The sequence below is a fragment of the Ceratotherium simum genome, chromosome 22 (genome assembly GCF_057802395.1).
Source record: "Ceratotherium simum simum isolate JZ-2026a chromosome 22, ASM5780239v1, whole genome shotgun sequence".
Classification (NCBI taxonomy): Eukaryota; Metazoa; Chordata; class Mammalia; order Perissodactyla; family Rhinocerotidae; genus Ceratotherium; species Ceratotherium simum.
The window spans coordinates 43,116,746-43,142,347 of NC_141921.1; the positions used below are offsets into that span (position 1 = coordinate 43,116,746).

At 38.6% G+C, this 25,602-nt stretch overlaps 1 protein-coding gene across 3 annotated transcripts in view; it reads right to left on the reverse strand.

Moving 5' to 3' along the window:
* The window catches only part of KIF1B (kinesin family member 1B), a 143,248-nt gene that overhangs the window by 39,223 nt on the left and 78,423 nt on the right, over positions 1-25,602 (reverse strand). Inside the window, exons 21-25 of one of the 3 annotated variants that reach the window (XM_087446840.1) lie at positions 8,710-8,803; positions 7,250-7,398; positions 5,626-5,804; positions 4,806-4,943; positions 3,373-3,621 (exon numbers count right to left, since the gene is read on the reverse strand). In XM_087446840.1, the coding sequence (XP_087302966.1) occupies positions 3,373-3,621; positions 4,806-4,943; positions 5,626-5,804; positions 7,250-7,398; positions 8,710-8,803 (809 nt within the window). Of the gene's footprint in view, positions 1-3,372; positions 3,622-4,805; positions 4,944-5,625; positions 5,805-7,249; positions 7,399-8,709; positions 8,804-18,469; positions 23,289-25,602 lie in introns of those variants that run through there. The other 2 variants (XM_087446838.1, XM_087446839.1) reach the window with 2 other exon arrangements.

The following is a 25,602-nucleotide window of genomic DNA, read 5'->3' on the forward strand; positions in this document are numbered from 1 at the left end:
GTGGGTCGCCACCACAGCATGGCTGATGAGTAGTCTAGGTCCGCACCCAGGATCCAAAACTGTAAACCGAGGCTGCCGAAGTGGAGCACACCAAACTTAACCATGTGGCCTAGCGGTTAAGTTCGGAGTGCTCCGCTTCGGCAGCCTGGGGTTCAGAGGTTCGGACCTCAGGCGTACACACTGCTTATCAAGCCATGCTGTGGCGACGTCTCATATAAAGTAGAGGAAGATAGGCGTGAATGTTAGCCCAGGGCCAATCTTCCTCAGCACAAAAGAGGAGGACTGGCAATAGATGTTAGCTCAGGGTTAATCTTCCTCACACAAAAAATACAGCTATTCAAAAACAGGAACTCCTGTTTTTAATTTTAAAAAAGCTTACCACTTGAAGGTACAGCAACACACACACGCACATTACAGTAAAGTTCTATTTGAGCACATACTAAAGACGAGAATCTCCTTTCTGCCTATGGCAATGACTGTTCCAAAGGTGGAAGAATAGGAAGTACTTTTATAGATTTCCTTTTTAGAAAAGAGAATTCTATAGTTTTACGGCAGTGGCAGGGAGGGGCACTGGCACTGTGACTACACAACAGCACAATCACTAGACAGCTCCTTGTCCTATAATCAGTACATAGTCCTCAGCCCCAAACCAATGCTGTATAAAAGTTCTCCTTTGAAGTTTTTTAAACTGAAATTTTTATAATGACTCTACATTCTTGAGAGTTCTTATACCTTGACCTAGCAGACTGAAGGAGAACAGGGATGAGAGAGGGGATGATGTAAAAGATACATTAGCAGAAAGTTCTGTGAAGTTACATCAAAAAGGGAAACAAATTTTGTCAACATAAAGATAAGAAAAATCAGCATAATTATGGTTCTAGCTACAGAAAGAATGTCAGTTCAGGTACTTAGGTCACAGAATAACTATCTTTTGCCCCCTTTTAACCTAGACGACTAGCTTAAATATTTTACATTTCATCCCAATTATGATGGATGGTTCAAAACATCCCAGCATGCCATAAGAGAATAGCTAAAGGGACAAGCTCTTTTATTTTCATATAAAAATTCACCAGAGGCAGCCAAGGCCAAGAAACAAAATCTACAAATGGAATTTCATAAGAAACTGGAAAATTTTACAAGTAACTTTTTTTTTGAAATTATGTGCCAATAGGGGAAATTCAATCCAGTGAATTAAAAGAACAAGAAAGGAGTTACTCTTCTTACACATACAATGACCTCTACATAACTGGGTAATGTTGCATTATTATAAACTTTGTTTGTAGATGAGAAATGTAGTCAAGGGTGAAAATCAAGAGCTATCCTTCACTTTACTGATTATCCTTCACTTTATGATTTCACCTCCACCCCTAACCTCTTTCTTGCAGAGCAAAGTTAGTTTTAGAACATGGGAACCCAAACAAAAATGTCAATTCCTGAGCCATAGCTCCATAAGTATTTTATTTGCAACTCAAAGTAACGTTTATTGCTTTATACCTACACTTAAATGTGATATGATTAAAATGAATAAAAACAGAGAAAATAATACATATATCTTAAGTTAGTGAATTCCCACATTACGTGGGATTCTGACTTAAGTTTTCCATACAACTGACTCACAATACAAATAGCAAATATTCATTTTGCTAGTGTGGATGACAGAATCTGAATGATCAAAAAGATCTTTAAGGCTCTTTTTCTTCTACCTAACTCTCCATTTTACACTTGAGAATGAAGCCAATAGGCCTCAGTTTAAGTTGCCTGTCCTAAGTTAGGCTCCTCCTGACAACTAGGTCAGTGTTCTTCGCACTGTGCCATGTAAGATGAAGCTACCTATTCCTCACTGTGCGATGGCGTAAAACACAGTGAGCAGCGTTAGAAGCTGCACAACTGGCACCCGGACCAAGCAGTATGGATAGAAACTTGATTCTAACTTCTGACTCTCTTAGAATAGGGTAGAAATGTGCTGAAGGACACAGCCAGCAATAAAATAAGGAAAGCATTATGATCCCATTGTTTGTACTTGGACCTACTTTTCTCACTTTTAATATAAATCAGCTTCTCTGAAATTCTAAGCATCTATTCCTGGCAATACACGAGCAGAAAACAATATTCATGGTTGTACAATCCCTTTATGTTTATACGTGGAAAAACTGAATAAATGCCCCTTTGCCATTGTAAAACCCTGAGACCATCTACTGCTACAACCGATAGTCATAATTGAGGCTTTCATTTCTATCAAAAAGCCTTTCTTTCCCCCCTTTCCATAACAGTGATCATCATCTACGTTATTTATTTAGTTCTAACCAGGTAAGCAACACCATACTATAAGCTAAGTTTTAGAACCTCCTGTCTCTACTGGGTCAGGAGACTTGCTGCACTTTAATTTTTAGATAACTGGTGCTTAGCCATTTAACACTGACATAATTCCCTTATTTTTAAAGGATTCAACAATATGGGGTTCTAATGCACCAATAAAATTAAATTTAATACCTTAAACCCTGGCCATACTTTTTTGTTAATCCAGTGAGCGCTGCACCGTTGAATTTGTAATTAAAATTACTTCAGCATGAAGACTGCATTGTAGACAAAGACATCAGTATTAGGAACTGTGCATGTGAGTTCTGCATCACTGACAGATGGAGCCAGAGACAATGCCTCATTCTGGTCAACTAAACTTAACACAAAGCAGTTTCATGTAACACTGAACAATATCTATTGTTGATGGTGTCAACAGATAATTTTATGAGATTCATCATTATAGAGCCTAAAGGTAAAATTTTAGCAGAAGCCAAAGATCTATAGACAGGCTCAGTGAAACTGGCCAAAGAAAGGCATACATTTTAGACAAAGAGAAAACTTCATGTTCCTGATTCTTTTTTGGACTCATAGACTAAGCAAAAAACAAACCTAATGCTACTCCACATTCCACTTTTGACCTCTTGATTCCTGCTGGTGCCACGAATCCTGTAGCCTAATGTTGGACTTGCTTTGCTCTCCTTTCTCAAGTTATCCCCATATGTTTCTTCACTCACATTACCACAGAAAGGAAACATCAGACCACAATAACATTCTTCGAACCTGTAACATTTAACTCTTAACTGGAATTACTTTCTCCTCTGGAGTTTCCTCCTTCAGGAGAAAATTACTGGGCAATTTAAGACTAGTGTTCCTCCATGGAGAGTCTCCACACATTGCTGTATGCTGTACTGAGTAGACCAAGTACCTCACAAACACTGCCTGAGGGCTCTCTCTAGCCAGGTCAGCATGTCACGAATGGAACTGGCTAAAGCAAGATCATCCAAAATTGCACAAGGAGCCTCTTTAGAGCAAGAGCTGGTCCCTTTTTGCCTTTCTCACAATAACCTCACCAACCTTCCCACTAAAATGAACCATGGGGATCGGTCGTAAAACGGGTCATGCCCGTCACTGAAGAGATCTGATCCCTCCTCCGTCCCTGCGTCAGAGCCGGTGTCATCCACGAATGCCTCATCATCAAAATCCTCCATCTCATCTTGCTGCTCGTCAGCCAGCTCAGTGATGTCGGAATCGGCCGTGGAAAAAGTGGGGGAGGGTGTGCGGTCAGCAAGGCGCTCATTCACACAGCCGTGGAAAATGGGGGAGCTAGACACGAGGTAGGACGCCGATTGACACAGCCAAGGAAAGAGGAATAGTTGGTTAAACAGGAAGCTATAGGTGCCAACAGGATAGAACCCACTGGGGAATCAACACAATAAAAGCAAGTGGAAAAGCAAAAGGATAAAATAAGCATAAATCATCTGGTTCAGGTGAAAGGGAACAAGGACTGATCCTTAGAATAAGAAAAGCAAAGGAAATACACGAGCAGAATATCTCAGATAAATAATGCACTGTAAAATGTTGATGGTCTCCAGTTTACACAAAAGATCAGCAGCCAGGCCTCAAAGGAGCCACTCTACATTAGGTGAAATAATAAGGTTTAAATCTTCATTCTACGTCATCTTGGAACAGAAAACAAAATGGATGAAATGGTATACAGCAAAGCAAGTATGTGCCTTGCTTGAGTAACATGTGCATGGCCAGTTCTTCTCTTTAAAAACACTACTGTCAGAGTGGAGTGGAAAAGATTTACTTCATTTCTACAAAATTCTATGACTTCAGCTCCTCCTTTTTACCCAGTTCCTTTAAAACTATCAGAAAGTTTTTGCAATTGAAAAACAATACAAATTCTGAAATCATTAAGCTCAAACCTTATATTTCTCTGCTTTTTCTAAGCCTCTAAGAACTTGACTCAATACGGACTCACAGGGGCACTATTTGTTTTCATTAAATGTTGAAAGTAACATATACACAAAAGAGGCTCAAGTGGGCTACACCAAGGTGTGCAATTAATTCACTCTTGGCAGGCTAAAGTAAGATGAATTGCTTTAAAAAAAAAAGTGAGGACATATCAGATCATGGAGAGGTTGTAGTCCGCTAAGTTGTAAGTCGTACTATGATTTTAAACTGTGCAGGATACAGACGTAGGTTTTCTTTTAAATCTATCTTGTTCAACTGTAAGACATTTTGTGAATGAGCTGAGAAGCAGGCAAGACTTGCAATTACTTTGCTTGGAAGTTTGAGACTTAAAACAAATATGCATGTTGAATAACACCAAAGGGAAATATACCAAACGACACAGTGGTTGTGAATGAATGGATAAGATTATAAATGGGGCTTTCTTATACTCTTTTTCTTTTAACTTTCTATAATACCTGCTGAGGTTTTAAGCAATTAAAACAAAACCATTCATTAGTTAAAAAGAAGACATCAATAGACTCACTACATACCTTCCTACAAGTTTGAACCAATGGAACCGATCATAAAATGGGTCACTGCCAGTCACAGCGGTTTCGCTTTCATCCTGGGCACCGGAGGCCATCTCCCCTGCCCTGTCATACATCTCTCGCATCAAAGCCAGCCTCTGCCTGCACAGTAAACAGAAAGCACACTGGGTTAATATCATAAGAGTGCATTAATATTTCACTTTGGAAGTATCTTGCATGCAAGATTTAAAAAAAAAGCTGCTCCCACCATTTAATGATATTAAAAAAGAATGAAGGCCAAAAGTACAGAAACCAAAACACTGAGTATCCAAAGTGTCTGAGTTTAGAGACAAGCCCCTAAAAGTCAAGAATAGCCACCTAACCTCTACTGAGTCATAGGAGAAATGTAGTTCAATGTGTATGACATCTCAAATATAATGGAATAGCAGAAAATATCCCATCATACTAAATGCAAAGGAAGCTACATCATAACTTTCCTGTTGATTACGGATCATCATGAGATCCAGGACAGAAAAGATGATTAATTACTAGATCCAAGAAAGAAACAGATATCATGAAATTGGAACATTTAAAATATAAGAGGATCTATGGAGGCTAAACTTAAATAATATCTGCAAATGACAAAGGTGTTTGTGAAGTGGGATTCACTCACTTAGGAATAAACAGATCGATAGTACTATCACTGGTCAGCAACAGCACTGAGCAGCACAGAAAAGGAAGCAATAATGATATCACAGGGAGAAACATCTGAGGGAGCACACTTGAGCAATTCATTATTATTTCCTAACTAACACAAATAGCTTTATGAATAATGTTTTCATACTTGAGTTTCTCCAAAGACCAATAATGTGTTGCTCCGTTCTTCAGATCCTGGACTTCCACTGCCACCACTGTACGAGGGAAAGGCCTGTCTTCGTGAGTTTTTTCCATCTCAGTGGGAAGTAATTCAGGAGGCAAAGGGGAGTACAACGTGTCAGTCAGCAGAACAAACTGAAACTGCACCTAAAAGGAAAGAATAAACCATCAACAAATGGCCTTTATGTTTTCAGCAAGTAAGTTTCAGAAACAAAGCGATATAACCACGTCCAAAGGGAAAGAGGTCAAGCACCTTAGTATGTGCTCAACAAACAGCTGGTGACTGACTGAAAAAAGTGGCCACTTGTACATTAATCATTGAGAATAATAATAATTTCAAATTAAGCTATTTACAGACTTCGTTTTCCTAGCCTGGCACAGCATTTTTGCACAAACTAAAATCTCAAATATACTTTGGTTGACTGAATGAAGACTTTTGAAGAACTTATATAAGAGAAAAAAAGGTGGACCCAAGAACGCATCTCTAGTCTCTCACTAATGAGAGAAGGTGGCAACATGTCACGGTTTTCCATTTTAAACCCAGAAGATTACAACTACTACTCTTAAAAGTGTTTACTATATGGTAAGTGCTTTGCATGCATTATGTCATTTATTTCACGCTACCACTCTATATTTTCACCAGCAAATATTAATTAAATGCTATGTACAGTAGGAACAAAAAAAGACAGATGCTGCCATCATTTAGTCTACTTGAGAGAGAGGAGATAATAAAGAATTACAAAATGAGATGGGTTGCCAAGATTATGAATGAAGAAGACATCTTATCCCCATTTTACAGAACTAGAATACAGCCCTAGAAGATCATGAGTTTTCCCAAAGTCAGGCAGTCTGTGCTCTTACCTACTATGCAGAATTGCCCCCCACTGTAACTGTAGTAATCAGGAGACTATTACACAGTGGGATATATAGAAGAATGAATCTAAGATGTGGTGTGACATCTTGGTAATAATTAAGACAATCAGTAACATTAACTGCCTTTTACCATGTCCAGGCACTATTTCAGCATGTATTCACTCTTTCATCCCTCACAAAATCCCTGGGTAGCAGACACTGTTGCCAAGCCCATTTCGTAGATGAGAGAATGGAGGCACGGGGCTATCAGGGTCAACACAACTAGGAGAGCTAGGCTTGGAACCTGCTGTCTGGGTGCAGAGTGCACGTGTTTGTCCACTACACAAAACTGCCTCTCAGACCCTAGAAGAGGAGGGGGCACACAGATGCAAACTTAATGCTAGAAAACTAAAAGAAAATTGAGATTTTCAGAAACCCAAGAGAAACATTTTTCTACTATTAAGTTTCTCTAGCTCTTGTCAGGGATACAGTCTCCTCATTTGTAACATAAGGTATAAAACATATTACTTTTAAAATTTCATTTAATAAATATTTAATTAGTGCCTACTATGCATATGTTCCAGGCACATACATAAAATAAACGCATATATAAACCTGTTTCACAGCAAAAAGCAGCTGAGTTCACCCAAGGGAAAGGTCAGTTCAAGATGAGAGCCGTGAACCCCATCAGGCCCAGCTTCGCCTCCAGATGGCCACGTTCTCCCCACCCCGCTCCGTACCTTCTTCTTCAGTTCCACACTGATGGCATTGGCCTCCTTCAGGTAAACAGCATTGCCCCAGAGTAAGTCCCTTAATGAAGTAAACTGGTGAGACTTCCACTTCCGGAAGGCCCACTGAGCCAGCTCAAATTCATGTTGTGTCCAGGGAACTGAAAGAGCAAACGACGCATAATTAATCTCATAACTGTGCAGAAATTACATCCCTCCTCTAAGTCATCTCTTTTATCACATTAAGATATTTTCCAGTTTTTCTCCATTCAGCTGCTTTAGTTTTCTTCTTTTCAGTAAACCTTACTAAATTCTGTTGATATTATAAAAGCAGTATATACATTTCAGAAAACCTAAAAAAACCCTATTGTTTATTTAAAACAGTACATCAAAGAAATAGATTTCTCTTGCTTTTTTTTTAAAGATACATAGCTAAGGTGTGGCTTATAATAAAGAAAAACTAGTATGTTTTACAAATTCATATATATCTATTTTTCTTTCCAGTACAGGGGGAAAAGGTCATATTTTACTTCAATACTGAAAAATAAAGAATTTACTACATAAATTAAGAGTTCCTTCAAAGTTAATTTGAAGCCCTGAGATTACTGAGAGGTTGGATGAAGAAATGAAATGTGATGAATGTTCATACTGTATTATAAGGCACTAACTAACAATTAAAGCTCTAATTCAGGGCCGGCCCGTGGCTTAGCAGTTAAGTGCGTGTGCTCCGCTACTGGCGGCCCGGGGTTTGGATCCCGGGTGCGCACGGACGCACCGCTTGTCGGCCATGCTGAGGCCGCGTCCCACATACAGCAACTAGAAGGATGTGCAACTATGACATACAACTATCTACTGGGGCTTTGGGGAAAAAAAAAGGAGGAGGATTGGCAATAGATGTTAGCTCAGAGCCGGTCTTCCTCAGCAAAAAGAAGATGATTAGCATGGATGTTAGCTCAGGGCTGATCTTCCTCACAAAAAGAATAAATAAAGCTCTAATTCAGCTAAGAAATTCTGGAAAACTTAAGACAGGTAGGCATGACTAAGCAATGTGATTAGAAATCTGTCAGAAATACTTTAATGTACACTGATATATTCCAAAGTCCTCACTGGGAAATCCTTGACATAAACCATAAACCAGCAAATAGAACAGAATAGCTTAACAAAGATTAAGCTCTATATTTATTTGTAACATATATGTTAACTTCATATGTACAGTAATATGAGACAGTATATGTAAATTTCCCAAGAGATTTATATGGAGACTGCTCAGAAATCATGTGTTCTAAAGAACATTATCAGCCCTACTCCTACCTCATAGAACATGGCGTGGATTCTCACTGAGCATCTTTTAAATCATCGTTAAATTGACTCAGTAAAATATCAATAAAGAGTAGGGTCAACTATGATCAAATCCAGCTTTGATCACAAGTCCAAAAGATATACATAGGAAAGTTTCAGTCTCTAAATTTCACCTTCTTCCTCCTCTTCTTCCTCTTCAGTTGTTTCTGCAGCTAAGGATCGGGTCTCAACCTGCTTCTGCAAGGCCTGCAATTTACTCTCATAGTCCTGAATGAAAAGAAAGGAGATAACATGTAGGAGAGAGAGGAAATAAGAGGGAAGGAAAAGAGAAATGAAAGGAATATTGGGAAAAGTAGACAAAGCAAAAGACAAAGAAAAGAAGACAGACACATGGAACAACAATAAAAAGACATGTACAGAGAAATACTTAGGAAAAAACCACAAAGCACATAAGATAGTCTGTAATGGGTAAATGCTAAAAAAAAAATTTAACTGTCATCTCTCTCTTTCTGCTTCCTCAGACTCAAGAGTTCTTTACTTGGGATTGTGGTAGAGAAAGGGGGGATTTTGAGGGAAAAAATGCATGTGTCCCTTAAATGCTAAAATACACTTAAGTAGTACCTTTACACATCAACGAATTTCAGAGAAAAACAATGCCAGAAAAGATTAAATTCACGATAAGATTAAATTCACCAGTATCACCAACAGTTCAATTACCTAGCTGTTTGGATGGGAAAAAATTAGAACCATAGACTCTGAAGCTCCCTATGGATGAAATATTACTATTTTTGCAGGTGTAGGATGAACTCAGCCTTCAGGTAACCAAAAGATCACAGTACTATTAGGATTGAAAAAGTCTATACATTGGATTTAGTTATCCAAGAAAGACATTTTATTTTAAAATATACTATTATAACACAAAATGTAAAACTGTAATACAAATGAGATTTACACTTAATTTCTCCATCTACTCCATGCATTCTCAATGAGGGTAACTTCACCCTGAAGAGGGCAAAAAATGGTTCTCGAGGGATAAAAAACTTACTCTTTTTATGTATAAAGCACAAATATACATACAGTATGTAAAGAGATATCTCATATATCTGAGTTATTAAAATTTCATGGTGGGGAGAGATTAGGGAAAAAAGTTCCTTGGAGTGTTGACAAAAAAAGCTTGCATTTTTTGAAAATAAAACAAGTAAGGTTAAGAGAAGAGACCTTCACATAATAAAATCCCAAATCATAGCATAAGCAGAGCATTTTAAAATATACTGCCTGGGGGCCGGCCCCGTGGCTTAGCGGTTAAGTCCGCGTGCTCCGCTGCTCGCGGCCCGGGTTCGGATCCCGGGCGCGCACCGACACACCGCTTCTCCGGCCATGCTGAGGCCGCGTCCCACATACAGCAACTAGAAGGATGTGCAGCTACGACATACAACCATCTACTGGGGTTTTGGGGGAAAAATAAATAAAAAATAAATAAAAAATAAATAAATAAAATATACTGCCTGGGTTTCCTGCTTCTTTGGGAGTGACCCGATTATAGGCTGTCATGAGACAAAGGGCTTAGGTACGACCATGTACTGTTTTCAAACAGAGCTCTCCAAGTCACAAATCAAATATTCTATGTATTATGGAGGACCACTGAAAGCCTCTTAGCAAACTCCATTAAAAAAGGAGCTCCCAATGGCAATGCTAAGAAAGACGCAAATATTCTCAAGGTTCTCGTCATTTATCATTTAGTCTCACAAAGGAAGCTTTCTCTCTGGCATAGACCAAAAAGCCAGTGACACAGCTTTATCTAAACAAACTTTTTAGGAGACTATATACCGTGGCAAAAAAAAGAAAAAATATTAAACTAGCAGGTAAATGACTTTGGTTTTGATCCTGGCACCTGCTCTTACTAGTCTTATAATCCTGGGAAAATTAAATCCTCTCTACACCTCACTTTTGTCATCTTTAAAATGAAGATTTTAGTATCTGACCTGCCTATAACACAGGACTGCAGGAAGGATCAAATAACGAACCATTTAAAAACACGTGCAAGTCCTCTTAAATGGTAACACACTATTAAAATGACAGGCAATGTTTTAAAAAGTTTATTTTTTAAATATACCTAGCACCTAGATCTTGGTTTCTAAATATCACTCCCCAACAAAAGGAACCAGGGCTCCTTGGGAAAATGACTGATTCCAGGTTTGGAGTAAGGCAAGTACAAGGTGAACCCAGAGTATCTTGTGTCAGAAAGCACGGAAGTATTCAAAGACCGATGGGGGCCATTTCGGAAGGATACAGACTCCCACTGGCTAATAAATAAGAATAATAAAAAATATATAGCACATTGAGTATAAAAAGATCCATAAGTCCATAGTGATACTGCAAGAAGGAGAGAAAAAAGGAAAGCTCTTCTTTGCTCCCTCCACCCCCCCCAAAAAAGCCAGTTAATAAATGCAGAGGGAACGACAGTTAAAAAATCACTATCTTGCAACCCCAGATACAGTAACTGACTCAGTAATGATCAGGCAAGGATCATTAATAAATGCTAAAAACAACTGAGTGAAAGGTGGATGGAAAACAGAATATTCACACAATCCCAAGTGCCACCCCAGAAACCTACTAATAAGAAGGAGAAAGAGCTAGGAAACATTACATTAACTAAATTTATTAAACTTGAACATTACTGATAATAGGACAAATTGACATTTTATGTCTACTGATGTGATGCAATTCAAGTACACAACATCATCTTTATAGCATTCTTACCAAAAATGTTTAACCTAAATCTAATCTTGAGGAAACAACCAGACAAATCAGATTGTGGTCTCGATTCTTCAAAAATACCAATGTAATGAAAGATAAAACCAAATGCAATATATAAACCTCAACTGAATCTTGGATTAAAACACACACACACTTATAACATACATATTTTTTAAACGACTAGGAAAATTTGAAAATGGACTGTATATTACACGATATTGAATTAGTATTAAATTTCTTGGATGGGATAATGGTATTAAGAGAATATCCTTGATTTTAGGAGATACAGATGGACATATTTAGGGGTAAACTGTCATGATGTCTGCAACTTACTTTCAAACGATTCAGAAAAAATATATAAATATGGGTATACAAAGGTTCACTGTACTATTTTTTCAGCTTCTTGGTAGGTTTAAAATGTTTCAAAATAAAAGGCTGGGGAGGGGGGAGTTTTTTCCCCTAAAAAACCTATGCATTATACAGGATTCCTTCAGCAAAAAGAGAAAGACTCTTGGTTTCCTAAAACTCAACAAGTAGAAAAAAATGTTAATATTTTATCTTGAGAATTTTTCTCCCAATTTTTTATTGTAGTAAAATACACATAAAAAATTTACCATCTTAACCATTTTTAAGTGTATAGTTCAGTAGTATGAAATATTCATAATACTGTGCAACCATCACCACCATCTCTCGCCAAAACTCTTTTCATTTTGTAAAACTGAAATTCTATGCCCATTAAACAATAACTCCCCATTCCCCCACCTTCAGCAACCACCATTCTATTTCTATCTCTATGATTTTGACTACTCTAGGTACCTCATATAAGTGGAATCACACAGTTTTGGCTTTTTGTGACTGGCTCATTTTTGAGGAGTTCCTCAAGAATAAGTTTACAAGCTGGTCAAACTACCAATGAAAAAAATCCTTTGATTCTGACTGTTAAAAGTATGAGGATAACCTTCCCTAAAGGCTCTGGTTGTGCTTCAGCAACAGCAAAGCTGACATAAAAAGATCTCCTATAATGCTATGGACCTAACTTTAACTGCATTTTGACCAGGGGAAATTTCTGCAAGCACTGGTAGTTCAAATACCAAGACCATTTCTTGAATTGGCCTTCTCTTCCCCAAACCAGGCTGCATATGAGCTTCCAAAAAGGACATTTTGTAGGTCACCAGAAAAACCCTTAAGTGTTGGATTTTCCTACAACAAATGGATAAAGAGATGCAGATACTACTGGTCTGTTGATTTCATGGTGAAAACTAGGATAATTATGAAAAGCCCACTAAAAATAATATATTTATCAGCAGCTTTTTTGTTTATAAAAAGTCCCAACTAGTTCAATATATGTCCTATATTTATAAAGGCACTGTGCTGGCCCTCCCCTGTTCTAGAATGTTCTCTCCGCTGACCATCCTTGTGTTTTAGCTTAGTTTGTGCCTGGAACTGTTCTTAATGTTTAACATGGATTATCTCAATCTTCCCAACAACCCTATGAAGATGGTACCATTGTTATCCTCATGTTAAAGAAGAAAAAGGCTTAAAGAAATTAAGTAACTTTCCAAAGATCAGAGTTAGCAAGTAGTGGAAACGGGATTTGAACCCAGGCAATTGGACTCCAGAGCATGCTTTTTAAACCACTATCCATCCATTCATTCGTTCAACAAATAAATACCTTTTTTGCTCCTACTACGTGCCAGATACTAGGAATACAGTGGTCAACAAGACAAAGGTCTCACTGGTGAGGGAGAAATGATACACAGTAAACAGACATAGTATACACTACGATTTCAGTAGAGAGAAGTACTAGGAAGAAAGATAAAGAAAGGCAGGTATTAGGGCCAGCCCAGTGGCGCAGTGGTTAAGTGTGTGCGTTCCACTTGGGCAGCTCGGGGTTCGCAGGTTCAGATCCCGGGCGCGCACCGATGCACCGCTTGTCAGGCCATGCTGTGGTGGCGTCCCATATAAAGTAGAGGAAGATGGGCACAGATGTTAGCCCAGGGCCAGTCTTCCTCAGCAAAAAAGAGGGGGATTGGCATCGGATGTTAGCTCAGGGCTGATCTTTCTCACACACACACAAAAAAGGTAGGTATTAGGGGCTAATAGGCAGAAGAGAGGAATGGGAAGAAGACTATTAGATTAGCTGGTGGGACAGTCACTCTGTAGAGATAACATTTAATCAGAGATCTAAGCAAGCATGCTGAGATCTTGGTGTGTGGGGGGGTGTAGTTTATTCCAGTCAAAGTAGAACTAACAGTAAGTACAAAGGTCCTGGGATGGATATGGGCCTGGTGTGTCGAAGGAAAAGCAAGAAAACCTGTGTGGGTGGAATGGAGGAGCAAGAAGGGTCGAAGATGCAGTGGAGTAGTCAGATAGGGACTGGGTTATGGACAGCTTTGAAGGCCACGATAAGGACTGTGGATTTTACTCTAAGGGAAGTCATTGGGTAGTTTCGAGCTGGGAAGTAATATGGTCTAGCACGTGTTTTAAAAACACCACTCTCTGTGGAGCATGGCCTGGGGGCTTGGAAGCAAGGACAGCAGTCATGAGGTTATTGCAGCAGTGTCTAGGGAGATGGCAGTGCCTGGTCCAGGGTGTGAGCAGCAAAGGTGATGAAAAGAGAATGGAGTCAGGCAGAGGAAATGCAACCTACTGAGTGTGGGGAAAAAAGGAGAAACTGAGGATGACTCTTGGATTTTTGGACTGAGCTAACTGCTCTGGTTTAGATGGTTTATTTATTTATTTTTTTTTTTTTAAAGATTTTATTTATTTATTTTTCCCCCCAAAGCCCCAGTAGATAGTTGTGTGTCATAGCTGCACATCCTTCTAGTTGCTGTATGTGGGACGCGGCCTCAGCATGGCCGGAGAAGCAGCGTGTCGGTGCGAGCCCGGGATCCGAACCCAGGTCGCCAGCAGTGGAGCGCGCTCACTTAACCACCAAGCCACGGGGCCGACCCTGGTTTAGATGGTTTAAATGTGAGATGCCAGTTAGCCATCTGGATGTAAGGCCATAGTCGCATGTCTGCATCTAGAGGTCAGGGCAGAGGCCCAGGCTGTAGAGAGTACATCTGAGAGTCAACAGAGAGGGAGGCAGGGCAGTGGACTGCCTGAGACTGGACCTGGATCCCTGGTCAATAGTTGTGTGACTACAGGAAAGCCAGTAAAATGGGAATAACAATACCTACTTCACAGATGAGGGGTGTTGTGAGGATTCAATGATCTAATACCTGTAAAAAAGTTTACTGGCATAAGTAAACGCTCAATATCATGAGTTACTATCTTCATCATTAAACGCCAGACAGATTTATTAAGATGAGGACTGAGAAAACAACCCCAGATTTGTTACCATGAAGATCTTTAGTGACACTGGTAAGAGTGGCTTCCGTGGTGAGGTGGGAACAAGAGTCTGACTAGAGTGAGTTCAAGCAAGAATGGGGAGAGGAAACAATAAAAAGAAACAGTGGGAGGTAGGCAAGTGGGAAATTAGAGCAGAAAACTCGCTCAAGGAGTATTTCCATGAAAAGGAATAGAGAAATGGAGTGGCAGTTTGCAGGGAATACGGGACTTTCTTGAAACTGGTGAAATGAAGACATGTTTGTATGCTGACGGGAATAATCCGGGAGAGAAACTGATGTTGTAAAAGAGAAGGGGTAAATGTAGAGTAAGTCCTTGAGAAGGTGATATAGGAATGCAGGGAACAAGGGCTGGGCTAAGACAGGAGCAAGGGCAGTTCATCCACCAACAGGAGGGGAACCCAAGTATGGGTATGGATGCATGATGAATGCAGACAGAACCAGAAGAAGGAAGAAAAAGAAGTTTTCTTCCGATTGCTTCTTTTTCTGAGTGAAACAAAATAAAAGATCATCAGCTGAGAGCAAGGAAAGGCCACCTTTCCTCACTTCCTGAGGCACCTGGTTGTAAACTTTCAGAGCACCCTATATTTTTCCCTCATGGCATTTGTCACAAATGTACTATATAACTATTGGTGTGACTGTCTAATGGCTATCTCCTCCACAACCATGTGAACTTCATGAGGCTAGGGATCTATCATTCACCGTTGAATCACCAGCATCTAGCACATATTTGTCTTCTAGATCATATATACAGCCATGTACTGATCTTCCAGTTAATAGTTCTTACAAGTGAATAGTTCTTACAAGTGACTATCTTCTAGATCAAGGGTCAGCAAACTATGGCCTGCGGGCCAAATCCAGCCCACTGCCTGTTTTTGTAAATACAGTTTTATTGGAGCATAGCCATGTCCTTTGCTTTGCATATCGTCTATGGTTGCTTTTCTGCTGCAACAGCGGGGTTGAATAGTTGTGACAGAGACCATGGGGCCCACAAAGCCTAAACTATTTACTACCTGTCCCCTTACCGGAAAAGTTTGTCAACCTCTGTTCTAGACCAATGGTTCTCAAAGGTGGCTGCTGATCCAGCAGCATCAGCATCACCTGGGAACTTAACAGAAATGCAAATTATCAGGCCTCAGCCCAGACCTCCCCGAGTCAGAAACTGGGGGTGGGTCCAGCAATCTGTGTTCTCATAAGCCCCCCAGGGGATTCTGATGCACACTACAGTTTGAGAACCTCTCTTTGGGGTAATGTGTACAGATGAATAGTAAAGCAAACAAGACAGATAAGGTACTTATACTAGGTGAGTTTACAGTCTCAAGGAAGAACCAAACAAGTAGACAAGATAACTATAGGTTATCATTATTAAAATAAGCAGAGTTGGCCCCGGGCAGGAAAAGTGGCATGTGAGTGCAGATCCAGAAGAGGAGTAAAGCACAATGAGAAAGGATTCTAGTCTTAAGGAAGTGCAAAAGCCCAGAGGTGGGAACAAACTTGGCAAGTTCAAGGAACAAAACTCCAAAAGGGCCTGCAGTGTGAGAACGTTAAGAGATGAAGTCAGAGAGGCAAGCAAGAAGCCAAAACATGAAAAGCCTCGTAGGCTATGGTAAGAAGTTCAGATTTTAAAGTGCAGTGGGAAGCCACTGATAAGACCTGATATTTGTTTTTAAAAGATGATGCTGGGGGCTGGCCAGGTGGCATAGTGGTTAAGTTCTCGTGCTCCGCTTCCGTGGCCTGGGGTTCGTGGGTTCGGATCCCAGGCACAGACTTACACACTACTTCTCAAGCCATGCTGTGGCAGATGTCCCACATATTTAAAAAAAAGGAGAGGAAGATGGGCACGGATGTTAGCCCAGGGCGAATCTTCCTCAGCAAAAAGAGGATTGGCAATGGATGTTAACTCAGGGCTAATATTCCTCACAAAAAAAAAGAAAAAAAAAAAGTAAAATATGATGCTGGTTAAGTGGACAATGGATTACGGGGGTCAAGAATAGAAGCGAAGAAACAAGTTAGGAGGCTACCGTGGTACTCTACGTGAGAGATGATGGTGCCACAATCAGGGCATCTCTGAGGAGGTGGTATTTAAGGTAAAATCAATGTCACCATTCTGAGTTTTCTGGTTAAGCTATTTCTGACATTAGAGGCTTGGCTCCTTTTGCTACTACTGCCTTTCTCTTTTAATGGCAGATTATAATTAGCAAGCAATAGCCAGAAGGTAGATATCTATGCCCCAGTTCTTGTCAACACCTCAATTTGCTCACCACCAGCAGCACTGTTTGGACAGTCTCAGATCTATCCCTCCAGGAATCCCACAACACCTATTCTTAGACCCAAGCAGCTCCTATTTTCTCCCAATCCCTCAGTCCCATCTCGGTCTCATTTACTTTACTTTCCAATCATGATCCAAGCAAGAGCCTTCATCAACTTGTGGGTTGTATACACAAGGTTTATCCCACCCACAAATTGATTTGATTCTACCTCCAAATTATCTATCAGAGTCATTCCCTCTCTACTTTCTCCCTGCCTTTGGAAAGCATCATTTCTTATTTAGTTTATACAGCAACTTCCCAACTGAAGCACTTGGCTCTAAATTTGCCTCCTTCCAACTCATCCTCCAACCCAAACTTTGGCCATTTCTAAAAGGTGAATCTAATAATGCAATCTCCCTGTATAAAATCATTTGCTAGCTTCCCATTACACTCAAGATAAAATCCCAACTCCTTAGCATGCCATGATCTGGCCCTGACCCACAGCCCCTCTCATCTCTTACCACTCCTCTGGACACATAGTTGTTATTCTGACCACCCCAAGTTACTCACAGTTCCCTGGACCTGACATGCTTCCTCCCTCCCCCTGCAATTCTTCATTTGGATAAATTCTCAGTTGTTCTTTCGGAGTCTGCTCTTGGCTCAGGGCTTCCTCTCTCAAAAATCTTCTCCCACTCTCCCTACTCTCACCCTATCACACACAACTAGCACATATCATATTGCACTGGAATTATGTATGTCACCCTAGAAATGGTCGGATTTTGGCAACTTTTCCATCAGTTTCTCCAATAGCAGAGAAATACAAAGTACCTGAAGGGAAAGAGTAGGAGGCCTGAAGCAGACCAATCCAAGCATAACCTTTGTCTCAAGTTCTAAATTTCATTTTAAAAACTCATAGGGAAAAAACAAAATCTCATGCCGATTTTGTATTCTACTCCACAATATAAGACTGTGGTGTTTTTCAATATAAAAAATAATGTCATGTCCAAATCTTCAGTAAGACTGATGGTCCACTCCAGATAAATCTTCTGCTTTGTCCTATTTCACCTCTAGCAAACCACCAATACTCTGGGTGGAGAGAAGCAGGGTTAAGGAAAAAACAAAAGCTAAACAGAGTTACTCAGAGCTTTTTAGAAGTTTAGTTTCTATCTACATGAAGTTCCCTTCACCATTTCATTTTTAAGAACTTCAAATCAAGATTACATAATAAAAAAACTGAAAACACAGTTTACGGTAAACTCAAAGAAACCAAAATGCGCTATTTGATATCCTCATTCATCTTACACTAGGAAAGGTTTTATTTAAGTAAAATGTAGCATAAAGTAGGGGTTAAAGATCCCATTTAAGACAGAATTTGATAAAAAGAAAAGGATAACAAAAGCAAAAGCTTTAAACTAATCAGGTTCATGTAGAAATTATATATTAAAAGAAAAGATCCATCTTTTCTGGATCCATCTTCAGATGAAAAAGCAATAAATGAAAGTGAAGACCAGGTTTAATTAGTATCACTCTGTTTCACTTTTCCCTCCTCCCACATCACAGAGAAATCAATCACACTCTTAAAAAATGATTTCAGCTTTTATTGAATGAGGAATTTATTTCTTAACATTACAAACTAACTCTCCCTTTATGAAAAGGTAGATTTTACACTCAAAGACAGTCTTCAAGCATTTTTTTTTAAGAAATCGGGGGAGAAATCCATTGTTCGTTAACAAGAAGATTCACAACTTCTTTTTACAGTAATGATGGGAGGAAACCAATACATTTTACCACCTAGAGTGGTTCAAACTAAGTATCTACAGCAGATTTTAAAATCTTGGAAAGATGACAAAAACTGGACAATTGTGAAAACTGTTCATAAAGCAGACTCTGGCTATGACAGCACAGAACAAATGCTTGCTTTGCATTGTGCCTAAGAAGGTGTCTTCATTAACGTACACCAGGACACGGCAGCTTCCCCTCCTTCTAGTCTTTTGTACAAATCATTAAGGCTAGTCTACAAAGGACCAGGAAGGCACAGGGGTACAACAGCTGACCAGAGGAAATCTACGTAACTTGCTGTAGTCTAAAAGCCATTCATGCAGACAATGGTGTGGCAAATTCTGTGTTTTGTTTTGTTTTTTCAGCATCAACCTGCACCTAAAGCACAAGAGGTCACTTCAAGTCACTTCAATGGAATAAATAATTCCCATTCATTGCATTTTCAGTGAAAGGAGAAATAATTTGAAGCACTAGAAAGAATTAGAAGCAAAAAGAAAAGTCCTTTAGTTTAGACTTCTTAGATAAACAGAATGTCTTAAACTCTCCAAGGAATACCTTTTTGGTTTGTGAAACTACACCAATTAATTAGGGCTCCTCTACATTTCCATTATGGTCATATCATTGTATAATTTCAATAGCACAAACACTTTTTCCTCCGTTTTGCTAGGATAATAGCTAGGAATACTTTAATAACATAACAACAGTTTAATGATGACCATTTCTCTTTGATCTCATAGTATTTAAGCTTAGGGAGACATATTGTCAAATTGAAAAACAAATAAAGCAATACAGGCTATACCAACAGCTCACAAAAACAAAGCATGGCACTAGTTTCTTATTTAGTAGAAGAGTCAATGAAATACTTTTATTCACATAAAGTTATTTTCTAAGACAAGCATCTGCTCTGAAATGCATGAAGGGACATATATGGCAATCAATCAAACCTTCGTTCATGTCTTTCTGGTCATGTGAAATTAAGGGCTCCTCTAGATATCTAAACATTTCAGGAATATGAGGGCAACTGGATCAGCAGATGAAGTACAAACACAAATCTAATTCTTTGGAATATCAGTGTGGGTATAATGCTCACCACAACCCACATTTGTAAATGAGAATATTGTATTACTTTTCACTTTGCAGTGTCACCTGATCACCAGCAGAAACTCATTCCCATTGTTCAGTGGGAAAGGGAGGCACCTGCCCATAATAAGATTAAAAGGCCACCATAAAAATGAAAATATATAGGTGTACCCTATGCTATCTCAAGTTAGGGAAATGAGAGCCCACTTTTGCTACAGAGTTGAAAGCTAAGCAATTATTATTATTAATATTATAAAATGAAATTTTTGCAAGAAAGGAGTAGTTAACATATCTATGTCTAAGAATAAAGAGGGACAGCTGGAGTTTACACAAGATGCACTGAAGTGAGTGATTTGAAGTAGCCTATCAAGTACATTCAGAACACATGGTACATGAGATTGTCATCTCAATTAAGTGAACCCATTACAAACATCATTCACCAATGTCTAATCTGCCATAAAACCTCAGTTGAAGACTAGGACTGTTCTAGCTACAAAAGCAAAAATATCCCCCAAAGTTAATTGAAAGCAACCTTCTGTGCATTAAAAAAGCATTTTCTTAGAAGCAAAGAAAATATACTATGATTAAAAATAATGTGTTCTAATAAAGCATAGTGCCCACACACAAAGAAAAAAAAACACAATCACAATCTTTAAGGCTTCCTTGAATGCTAATTGCTATCTTGGCTGCAATTTTTCACACTATCTGGAAGACAAGAGTTTGATAGATGACTTAGGAATCTTCAACAACGTGAAGTCAGGCAATCTCATAGACATCTCTGGCTCTTCACACTGCCTCTTAAAAAACTTTCTGACAAGTTCAAGAGATGAGGAAGCATGTAGAAAACTATTCTTTTCTTCCCATTAAACGCCATCTTTTTTAGTGGATTCTCCAGTGAGGCAAACTGAGACCACAACACAGTAAAATGAGGTATTGATACAATAAATGTTCATCAGGACTTCTCTTTCCTTGCTTGAGTATCTGTGAGCATTACTACTGTTAACCAAAGAATAGTTTATTATATATCATCTCCTTTATTCTAAACCCAACAAAAGTTAACTTATTTCATTATTTCACCATCTAGTGAACATAGCAGCACATAGTCATATGCTGTAGCCTTCTCCCCATGTTCCACCTCTTCCCTTTTTCCACCAAATAACCTCCCTATAAACTTATATATACTGCTCAAAGCATAATACAAGTATTTTGTTGGTATTTCTGTTGCCATGATTTTGGTGAATAGTTCAGTGTGTGTGTAAGAAACTATAGGTTAAACTTCAAAATGTAAACCACAAACAGAAATCCAGATATGGTGCCAATTTAAGTATTAAGATTTCAGTATTATGACAAATTTCATACATATACTGATACATTCAAAACAAAAAAAAAGCTACTGAATCAGTTCTATGTAAAATATAGAAGAATACAAAGATATGGAAGTTCTGTGGAAGATGTGTACTATAAAATATGCCTAAAGACATTAAGTTTTGGCTTTTGAAAATTCAAATTATATATAAAGTAACAGACATGGATGAGAAATCCAAAGCTGTCTCCATACAGTTGCATATTATTATTTTTAAACAATGTCTAACATTTATGGGGAAACAACAGACATTTAACTCTACATACTGAATTCCCCTTTTGAATGTGAGCATAAACTAAGAGGCAGGTCTTTCTGGATATCAGATCAATTTATAGGCAATATAAAAACATAACAAACTTACACCAAAACAAGACAAGTCTGTGTAAGTAAGTATATTATCTAGGCACCAAGAAAAGAGGAAAGTGTCAGAAAAATAAAGGAGGTCTCAGCGTTTCGTCCAAAATTCCAGAAACTGCCCATTTATGGTATACAAACAAAAAGGGAGGTGTTGAAACGTTGACCAGTGTTTTATGTTTTAATAATATTAAAATCAGTTAAAATATTTGTAGGAACGCAACATAAAATCATAACGTAAATAATAGGAACTCAAGGCTAAGACTAGAACCAACTCGAATCATAAGCTAACATCGCCTGTTTCCTCCACCAAGATTTCAAGTTTATCCAGTAATTTATACTGTGGTTTCTCGACCAGCTTTGAGATTGGGTGCTGAGAACTGTCGCCTCATCCGTGGAGGTGTCACAAACTGGCTACAGTGGTTGGATTTGTCAGTCTGCTTCTGATAGGAATTGGCTACACCGGCCTCTAACTGACCTCCAGTGTTATAATTACAGTAAGATTGACGGTGTTGATGAATATGGCGCTTTGCCTGGAAAGTCTGCATATCAGCAGTGGGGTGACCACCATGGGAGTTTAATGACTCTGAGGAGGCAGAAGCCTGGCTGCGTATACTTTTCGGTTGGCCGTTATTGAGAGAATTGCTTCTCCAGCGTAACTGGGGTGGCTGTTGTTGATTATTAATATGCTGCTTGCTAACTTGAATGTGATCTTGACTTCGTGTGCCCTGAGAGCCCCATGGTAACTGGGGATCTTTAGAAGGTGCTCTACCTCCCTTTTCTTGGCTCTCCTCTTTATTTCCTTTCCTTCCGTCTTCCTCTTTTGGAATTCTAAGCTCTATAACCTCATCTTCTGTTATGATGATATGTGTCCCAGGACTCCAAGAGTTTCTGTGTTTAGGGTTGCTCTTAAAGGGGAACCGGGGCTTCCGGTTCTCAGGAGGAATGAACCTATGAGGTACATTCTGCCGACGAAGCTGCTTTGTTATCTCCTGCTGTTGCAGGTTCTTAAATCGAATTTGCTCTTGCCTCATCCAACGCAGACGTCCACGTCTAAAAGCTGGATCCCCGTTCATCAGCTGGGAAACACGCTCTTCTTTCCCAAGTTCTCCACTGTCTCCTTTATTTACATCATTCTCAGACTTGCTACTGACACCAGCACCAACAGGTTCCTTTGCTTTGTGGTTTCCTTGAGTTTTCTGTTCCTGAGATCCAATTAGTGGCAAGACTTTCTCCATTTTGAGCATTTTATTTCTTAAGACTTTTATCTCTTCATCTTTCATGTTATTTTGCTTTTTGACTTCTTGCAAAATATCTTCCAGCTTGTCTATATGAACCTTGAGGTCATCTACATCAGTCCCACCTTTACCACTGGCCATCATGTCTTCAATCTTCTCATCCCCTACACCAACAGTGTCCCAGACATCCCTGGCCACTGCCCTCCAGGAGTCTCGCTCATTGGGATCTTTCTTCCCATACATGGCACAAAGCTCTTTCATCTTAACAATGGCCAAGGCTTCAATCTCCTGCCGACTGTGCCTAAAATCATTGAGAGCAACCTCATAGCATATCTCTTTTACAGCCTGAATCTTAAGATCTGAAATGGTGACCCACTTGGAATCTTTACTGAGGCGCCTTCTTTGGGGGATTTGGTACATTTTAATCGGTTCTCGTTTCTTCCCACTGCTGGGGAGGCCACATTTTTTAACAATGGTTTGCAACTTGCTAGGAGGTAGCTTTTCTCTCAGAGAAGTAATCAGTTTCCAGCTCTCTTCACAGGACCTCTTGTCAGAATCGTCCCCGCTATCAGAATCCGCGTCCTTTGGAAAAACAAAATCAAAAAATGGCCCCAAAATAACCAAAATTAAAATGTAAAAAAGGAAAATCAAATCGAAGAAAAAGCAAGCAAAAAAGCCTTAACCAAATTTAAAAACAAAACCAAAAAAACTAAAAAAACAAAACAAAACAAAACAAAACCCTAAATGATGTGCAAGTCTATTAAGACATAGGCATATGTTAATTATTATCAATATAAAGATTTGTTTGTTTCTTTAGTAACACTAATCCAAATTTCCACTTTCTGGCTTAAGTGATGAAATCTGCAATCAAATTTCTTAGGAGGATTGACATAGTGAGTGAGTCTCTCACTTGAAGGTCATATGAAGTTATTAACAAAATGGTATGAAACAACACCTCCACTATCTCAAGAAAATGGAGTAAAACTTACGCCCCATACATGCTAACACCCATGCAGCCACTTCCCCACATTTGCCTTGGTTATTGCTGTTGCTTCTTCCAGAAACTCTTTCCCCCATGAGTGAGCACAGATGCCATACAAGATGTGACGAGCAGGCGGATTAACAAAGGTTAGTAAGGCTGTAGGAGGCCACATTTTGTTTAGCTTTACTAAAAAGAGCAGCCCTAGAAAAAAGTTAGAAGATAAGAAAGTGGAAAAAGAAGCAAACAGGGATGATGTTAAAAATGCCAAAAATCCCTATTAGCATACCATGTGAGGTTCTTATCAAATTGTTTTTTCTAGAAGACAAGAGGGTTTTGAAACTAGTCTTTCCATGAGCACATATTGGATTTGCTATATTCTTGTGTCATGTCGATTGATTCATTTCATTTGTACACTACAGTTTGTTACCCAGAGAACAAAGAAGCATAAAGAAAGGATCCTTACAGTGGGTCTGCTATTTTTTCACACACTTAAACCAATAAACACCTCACCTCTAAAATTTTAAGAAATAAATTTCCAGAACATAAATTAAGCTAGGCAAATATACTTTCATTAAACATCATTTAAAATTCCCCAAGTAATATTTTAATAAATACAATTTAGAGATGTTTTCTATGAAAAACCATGGCATTTCTAGCTACTAGAAGAATATCACTTTAAGTGACAACTCTTCCTATCAACACACAAAACACAAAGATTATATTCTGCTTATGTAAAATGGATACACTTTAAAATGCTGTCTCTAACTCTGTCTTTCCGGTTATCTTTGCATCATTATCTCTTTTTCAAAAAACTTTACTTAGGCCTAAAACAGCAGCCAGACTTCACAACTAAGTGGTTTCAAGGGCTACTTGGAAAATAATCAATTGTTCTTAACTAACACAAGCAAATGCTGATAACATAGATCTAAATGAAAGCAATGTTGGATTTAGAATTCCCTATGACTGACAGGATTAAGGAAGAATTTCTATTCAGGAAATAAAAGTTCCTGGGAAAAGAAACTACTCACTAGAAGAGTAGTTCAAGATAATCTAGTAAATGAAAATATTCATAATAGTCTCTCTTACTTGGCTGTGACTACCAAAATTATCTCTAGAGTTAAAAAAAAGAAAAGAATCAAAACTGATAAATAATATCTTGTTTTCTAGACCAAAGATTTCTATGTACAGTTACTTTCTATGGAATGAAAAAATAACCTTTAACAATAATGACAATAAGTTGGCCCCTGAATTTGGAGATGTTGCTACTGATTTGTATTATTTCTATTGGTCCATAAAATAGGTACAAACCCATTTATAACCCCTACCTACTTGAAAATTTAGCAACAAAAAGCAATCAAAGCTAAATTCACGGACTCTACACTATTTTTTTCTTTTCATTTTTAGTTTCAAAAATCAAAATGGCTAATCTTAAGTGACAAAAGATGATATTAATAAACATTACAGAAAAAAGTATGTCTGACTCCTAAAAAGGTTTTCTTGCAAATATGTATAACCTGAGTTTCACAGAACACAAACTGTCTGATTCTTCCCACATAATGAACTATCACTTTTCTTCCCCTGGCTTTTCTTTTCCTTTTAAAATTGCTTAAGGACGAAATGAATACTATCTAATTTAGGTAATAACAAATACTGTAATCACTGCTTTAATATCATGCTTGAGAGACAAAATTTATGTCTTTAAATTCTAAAACAAAACATAAATAAATGAGAGTCTACCTAAATCCAAAAGAACTCAAATTAAATCAAGTGGCCATAATTTTCTTTCTTTTTAAAATACTGTCATACTGACTCTGCAATATGTTCTCCTTATAGCTCAAACATATCATCTCCCCATCACATACTGACCATGATACTAAAACCTCTGTATGTAAAGTTTATGTGCCAAGATATATA